Source organism: Myzus persicae, unplaced genomic scaffold, assembly GCF_001856785.1.
Source record: "Myzus persicae strain clone G006 unplaced genomic scaffold, MPER_G0061.0, whole genome shotgun sequence".
Classification (NCBI taxonomy): domain Eukaryota; kingdom Metazoa; phylum Arthropoda; class Insecta; order Hemiptera; family Aphididae; genus Myzus; species Myzus persicae.
Window position 1 is genome coordinate 353,629 of NW_019101610.1, and position 8,105 is coordinate 361,733.

At 26.9% G+C, this 8,105-nt stretch overlaps 1 protein-coding gene across 1 annotated transcript; it reads right to left on the minus strand.

The window, feature by feature from the left end:
* Nucleotides 1-485: 485 nt before the first annotated feature.
* LOC111029857 lies at nt 486-5,210 on the minus strand. Its single transcript, XM_022309064.1, has 6 exons — nt 4,872-5,210; nt 4,590-4,784; nt 3,289-3,360; nt 2,103-2,353; nt 1,667-1,856; nt 486-934 (listed from the first exon to the last, which is right to left on the minus strand). The coding sequence occupies exons 1-6, from the start codon at nt 5,197-5,199 to the stop codon at nt 807-809; spliced, it is 1,164 nt and encodes a 387-aa protein (XP_022164756.1). The 5' UTR covers nt 5,200-5,210; the 3' UTR covers nt 486-806.
* Between the last annotated feature and the right edge of the window lie 2,895 nt (nt 5,211-8,105).

An 8,105-nucleotide genomic window follows, 5' to 3' on the forward strand; every position in this document is an offset into this window, starting at 1 on the left:
TTAATATTGATACTGCATGCGTTCACGTCGTGTAAAATATGTGCCAACCAGATAGAAAGATGTTTATGAGATGTATATTTTGTAGCAATTAATGAGTATAATATATTAAAATGATGTCTTTAAATTTACACACACGCACACACACACATAATTGATTTGTATATTAAGTAGATGTTAAATCGTTTTCACTAATAAGTCGGATATATATTTTAGTTACTAAGTCTCAGCATTATCGAACATTTCGTTTGAAATATAAACAATGTTTAACCTTATTATGTATAGTTTTTTTACTGCTATTTGCATAATAATAAACTTGTAACTGTATTTTAGAGTCTTATGTTAAATGACAAATAATTAAAAATAAGCATATTGTGCCTATGACAAACAACACCATTTAAATACTATAAAAAAAATTAAAAAGTCAACTTACACTAGGTACTCGCTACTGAACATAAAAATAAAAATAACTATTCACACTGGTACACCGTTTTAGTCATGTATATTATTATAAAAAATAAAATAAATTGAATAATGTTACCATTATACGTTTTGATCAATGACAATTATGTTTTTTTGCTACACAAATCAATACTACCCAGTGAAATGTTCTATTTAATATATATCCCAAATTAGTTTTAATAGTTTGATACATTATTCGTATAGTTAAATTTAAAATAATAATTCAATTTTAAAAAGAAAAAAACCTCCACCATTATTGAGTTAGAAATTATAAGTTCTGATGTTTGATTGATAGGTATGACACAATATCTTTGTCCTTTGACATGTTATGAGTATTTTTCATAAATTCATTGCAACTGCAATCGATTTTTGGTTTGCTCTGATTCTTCATATCTTTCTTTGGCGTGTCTTAACCAGAAACGAATCGATGTTTTAATCTGCTCTTCGTCACATTTTAATGTCTGCATTACAACGTCTAAAGAAACAAAAACAATTTGAATGGTTTTAGTCATTATAAAATAATACAATCATCATAAGCTACATTTTTTCTCAAAATTCTCAGCAAAATAAAAATATTTTGGAAATTATTTATTTCAATCTCGTACTTGTGAAATAATTACATATACACTTTAGTTTTAGTCTATGATGGTAAAAAAATGAAAACATTGAAAGTTATTTATTAATTTGGAATAAACGTATTTTAGTTACTTTTTGTAGCCTAATTATTAATTTTGGTAGGTTTATTCTTACAGAACTAATTAAGATTCTAATTTTACATAATATTATATTACTTGAATATATTTTTATTTCCTAATTTATAATTAAACTTTAAAACAACTACAAGTAACAATGTTTAATGATATAGTATACTTATTAGAAAGTAACGATTAGGAAAATAGAGCAAAAGATTAACATGACGTATGGCGTAATATATACATAACTGTGTCACTGTTTATATTATTATATTTGGCCTTGGTTAACTCAAAGTTGAAGGGACCGGCCAAAAGGTTCAAGTTATACAGTAATTTAAATATTATCCAATAATAAAACAATAATAGGGAATTCTAGTTAAAGGGAAAAAGTTCGAAGTATTGACGATTTTTAGTTCAAAAAGTCCGAGTTAACCAAGCTCGACTGTATAACAATAACTTGTCATAAAATTAATATAATAAGTAGTAGAAAATATATCTAAGAATAGATAACCTGCCTAAAATGACTTTGTATATTTTTTTGTTTTGAAGATTGATTCTATTAATGGCTTCCAGTGTAGGATGTTTTATGTATGAAGTTGCAGTGAACGTCATTTTGGCTGCTACATTCCTTGTGAACAATTTTGTCAAGATATTTAATATCACAGATTTTGAATCGGCACCAGAATATGATAAAAGTTTAGTTTTCTGAAAGAATATCAAAATATAGCAAAAACAAATAGTACACCAAAGCGTGTTTGTGAATTAATAGTTTCTAAAATCTTAAAAACCTTAAAAATTAATAAATTGGCTAATTATGTCTAACTACCTATATATATATATATACATACTGTATATTTGCACTTTGCTATGGCTATTGCATATAGTAAGAATAAATGAATATCATTAAACTGTAGTATTGTTACAAGTAACATAATATACAGCTTTACTTACTAAAAACTTATAGTATTGTCTTTCAATCAATAACTTTTCCAATTCAACTACATCGTCCAATGTTCTTAGTGGAAACTTCGAAGTAAAATGATTTTCAAATTCTGACGTCACCTTATCTACCAATTTTTCTGCTAATATTTTTCGGTTTTGTTTTTCTAATAAACCGATAATTTTATCTTGATTAATCAATGACCTAGTAACTCTTGAATTCATACCCGTAATGACTTTTTCAATATCGGTTATTTTGTTATCTACAAAAAAAATTGTAAGTAAGTATAGTTAGGTAATTGCACAAAAATACCACGTATTTAGCATTATGATTTATAAATAATACTTGAGATAAACACTAGCATATTAACAAATAAGTAAATTTTAATTACAGATATTTATCTACTAAAATGTCAAGTTATTTTTAATCAAATAATATTTTTTTCATTAATTTCAATATATTTATTTGTATTCAATATTTTAAATTAATTTTATATTCTGAGTGTAGTGATTTATTGTTTTTACATTGATTTATGTTTATAACTTTTTAAAGCAAGACAAATACATTCAATATTGTGAGTGATTTCAAGTTTCTAGTTAATTCTTTAAAAAACCCTGTAATTTTTAAAATAGTAAGAGAAAACAACCCTAGATACTTACCAATACCTAATTTCTAGACGTCATGATACAATTTATAAAATATGTTGGTTGTTTTGAACTGTTAATGTATATTAACAGATACTTAATAACTTACATACTTGACTTTTTAGATTAATTTTAGCAAATCATTTTTTTAAATAAAAAATCTGGAGCATTTAATGTTTATATACTATTCATATTTAATACAAGATCCATCATACTTTTTTCCTAAATAACTATTTAAAAATATCAAAAGTGCGTGGCTAAGTAAGTGTTTGAATCATAAATGTTGACAAATTCGACAAAATCCATAAAAGTTACTGTTTAGTTAAACATACTTTTCTTACGTATTAATGAAGCCAAAAAATACTTTTTAATTGTCAATAGTGTAGGTAAAGCGTTTAACATAACGGTGATTACAGTCTTTTATCTCACGAGGTGCAAGAATTGTAGTAGGTACTTAGGTAATTTACACTTTAAAAGGGTTTAAAACCTTAATGTTAAGAATTAATATTAACTTAAACTAATATTTGTATAAATATTTAATTAAGATACTTACAAAGGATATTCGTTGAATCGGAAACATTTGATGGTGGTACAGGTATACCCTGCTGCGGGATTAGATTATTTTCTATAATTAACAGATATAAGTCACGTTTACAAAATTAATTAAAATATTATTTATACTATAAGTGCTACTAGACTATTCATTTAATGCAAATACAAAAGAAGTATACCAGTGACTGGTGAATCTTTATGATGAATAATGGTCATCATCACAGGTGAAACTATGGAGCAGATCAGGCAGGTCATATATTAACTACATAATACTAACCAGATAACACTGAACACACTGACTTAATACAATTTAAAATAGAAATAGAAAACTTAATTTGTAATTACAATCTTTTTCCATATTTATGTTTTAGCCTGCCCTAATAAAATTGTCTAGTTTCACTTATGATGGTCATCAATAGCCAGGAATGTATTGTTTAAAATGTTTGTGGTTTTACGCCTTTTTTTACGTAGGTGATAATGGTAACAACAAAGAACATTATTGTAGAGAAATACGATTTTTATTCCTTTTTTCGAAATCAATATTTTCTCTGCAGCCAAATTATACAAAGTAAGTAAGAAGTTAAGTCTTGTAATTAACCAAGGTTATGATTTTATATTTCTTGAAGTAGGTACCTACTTATCAGCAAAAAAAAAAAAAAATCAAGAAAATTGATCGTTACTAAATATAATATGGCCTCTATAGATAATTTAAATTGTCTGATGCTAAAAATAAAATTTGAAATTTCCACTCGTCGGTATTGGATATAGTATAATAAATAAAAAAACATAAGCAATGATTAATGATAAATGACTAATATTATATTTTAAATGTATAAAAAAAATAATAGTTGGTATAAACATCGAGTTTATGAGAATTATGAACTTTTATTTGGCCATTGGTGTTCAAAATATTTTTTTTTTATAACTACTCGTACTTGCTATATACTAAGTGTTAATTACAGAATTGCTCATGCGCCACTAAATAAACTTATATTTTAGGCATTTGAGGCCAGACAGCCGTATACCCGTGTAACGCATACAATTTAGTGAGTACCTTATACGTTAGTATAACAATTTAAAGAATTGAGTATACGACCCACTTCCTTCCACATAGAACTGTGACAATAACTGTCATAATTCTAATGACAATAACTGTCATAAACAAATTGAAGTGCTTATTTTGAACGACATTTCTAATATTATATTCAGTTTCGAAGTTGTTAAATTTAGTAAAAAATATCACTGATGAGCGTAGATTAATACGTTGTGTGTACATTAATACGATGAAAAAAATGCAATTACTTGGAGACAAAGTGCTTTGAGTGGAAGTGGCTGGTTTACAGTCGTTGTTGGTATTATCCGATAAGTTTTCAACAATGACGGTGTTTTTTAGCGGAATTTTAACAGTTAATGGTTTTAATTTCGTCGACCCTGAGGAAGGAGTAATACATTTTGATAGCTTGGGTACTGTAGCTTCATTATACTTTTTATGACAATCTAAAATGTATACAATATATATAATACATTATATAATTTTGATATAATTTTGATATCGCATAGAATACACGAATAAATATTAATTACAGTTAATCGTTATGGTTGAACTTCGAGTGGAGGTTGTTGGAACATTTTTGTTAATGTTATCGGCTAAAAGTTCTTTAGTACCGTTGGTAGTACTGTCATTTAATTGGATTGGATCGGTTGGCGATTTTTGCTTCATCGAATCAGACGGAGGTGTCAACAATTTCAAAAGCTTGGGTGCCGGCTCACTGCTATTTTGTTTGTTTTCAATATTTGGCGAGTTTAATTCTCTTGGTGGAAGATAGTATATGTTGGAATATCCATTGCACCGATTCTTAGAGTGAGTTTCACCAATGGAATTGTAATATTTGAACCATGCTAATTTACCCATTGCTTTTTCAAACTCATCTAGGAAATGAAAATAATTTTTATCTATAAAAATTCAAATTTAGTTACTCAACTTTCAATTTACTTACATTTAACATTTATGTTCTTAAATATAGTCAATCTTATTTTTTTAGTGTAAGTTAATTTCATGTAGGTTATATAAATTATAATAATTGTGTATAAATGTATATGTCTCTTTTAGTTGAAAAAAGTTATTTAAAATCATATTTAGAAAACATTTACTAGAAAAAAAGATTTTTATTCAGTTAGCATCAATATATTTTCAAAATACAATTTGTTTATTATTTAAAAATTGATTTAGAAAGTTCTGAAATATTTTCCTTCAGAACTATACATTTTGTTTACATAGAGAGGTAACCAATCATATTTCTCATTACGATATCCTAGACGAACTATGGTGTTTAATAACTTGAAATAATTGTTTCTGTTTATAACTCCCGCTGGATAAAATAAATTGTTATTATTAATTCTCCAGTTTTTAATCTATTTCTGGCCTAATCGAATTGTAAGATAACAACATTTCTGAAAAATTAAGCTCCAGTATTATATGACATTTCTATAATGTCTCGATAAAAAACAATAAATATAAAAATTCACAAATATGAAAATAATGCTCTACATATAACTGGCGTCACTGTACAGTTGTACATTATAAACAGTTGATGCAAAAATGTTGTTGATAATTGAATTACTTAAATAATTAAAACATTTAAGTTTAAATGACAGGTTTTATATTATTATTTGATCATCATTTTTGTTTTATACTATTTTCACCCTAATGAAAATTGAAGTGTAATATGAATAATGAATATGTGATACATTTATACCACATGTCTTCTATAATACACCTGAAAAAAAATAGTCTAAAGACGAACAGTAGTACTTATAATCAGTGGTGCACCCAAGATTCTTCAACGAGGGGGGGGGGGTGTTTAAACAAAGTAAATCGGAATTTGATATATTTTACCTTATACTTGGTCGTTATTTCTATAAACTGTAACTATAATAACCTCTGCAAATAATTGATAGTATGCAAAATATTTCTTTAAACCCGTTTTCAGAAATATCATGGTCTAAACTTCGCATTTTATTATATAAAGTTAATACCATAACACAGTCATTAAGGGGGGCTGGAGCCCCCTTAACCCTCCCCCCATCCTGGGTATGCCACTGCATAATGCATTAGTCAGGAGTGATATTGGGTAGGTAAGCATAACGAAAATGAAGGGTGCAATTAATTGTATTGATACAAGTTATATTTTGTATTAATTGATCATTTAATTATTTTAGTTTTAAAATATGATTCAGACAGCCAAAAACTGAGACACCTACCCATATACATATTTTGTAATATTAAAAAGTATAAAAGGTAAGTATACATAATATGAAAATATTGTCTTACCTCAAATTCTCCATTTCTATGAAAATAATAAGTGTAAAACGTCGTCTGTCGATAGAAGACAAACTAATACTACTTATAAGTGAACGGACCGTTATAATATTTATTGTTTTTGGTTTATGAATACATACATAATATCCTACTCATAAATTGATATACATCGAGGCTCATCTGCCATCAAAATGTAATGTAAAACATACCTCTACGAAATAAACTGCATACATTATTATCACAATAAATATTACATAACCGATACAAGTCTGAACCTCCAACATAATCGAAATTTCATTCATTATTTATACATAATAACAATGGTCATAATATCATATGGCAGTCGCTAAGTTATGAAAATGGGTACTTTTAAGTTTTAAGTTACTTGTTTTTAGCCTCCATCTATCGCTCATATACTGTACAAAATGTATCACTACACTACCAAGTTGACCATTCATCGTACTATGATATATTTTGTATACCATTTGAAAACTTTCAAACAAAAGTAAACAATAATACTACATCGTTTATTATTAGTGGTAGCTCATCAGTTAATAATATTGCACAAGATATGTAAAAGATGGTGAACTAATTACCACTATGCTGCACATTAGGTGTCGAAGTCGAAGTGTCTTATTATAGTATAATTTTAGAATATGTACACTTATGTCTGTTATTTGTTTATTTGATAAATATATAGTAGGTAGATACCTAAAAACGTAGTATACATTTCAGAATTTTGCATTTATACAATGATATTTTATTCATTAATTACCTATACTTGCAGGGCTCATTCACGAGGCTTCTATTTTTGAGAGTTTGAAAAAAAAATAAGTTTCATCATATATTTCTATATACCTATAGTATTATTTCGTATTTGCATAGTATTTAGAATTTTATGTTTCATAGAAAAATAACGAAGGAGTTTTTCATAAATAAAGTAAACATGAATATTGAAATATACAATAGTAATCATTGCTATCCTAATCGCAGCACATCAGTCGTGACGACGCAGTACTGATGGCCATAACTGACTTTTTCCTCGAATTATTAGCACCTAGTAAAAATAATCTTTAATCAAGACACTTTAAGAAATTATTTATTATATTAGTAGAAAATATCATATTGGTTGTCAAAATAATATTTCAGAATTTCTGATTTTGAATTTGATATTATTAGTCGGCGACTACAGTCTTCGTTTGTCGTCGTCTGTAGTACGTCATTAAAAATCGGTAACCGGCCATACCATGACGGTCAAAAATTAAAGTAGTATTACAATACTAAAAATTAAAATAACTAAAGCACAATATAACAAAAAATGTAAACGATAGTGGTTGTGTGTATGACAAGTTCAAAACAATCATCAAAACAGAATTCTTCTATGGATTTTGATAATAGTGAAAATATGATTCAGATGCAAAGAATGTGAGCCGACAAAATAATAAACTGGAACAAATAAAGCAAGTTTGAAGATCCAGGTAATTAATTACAAACCATTA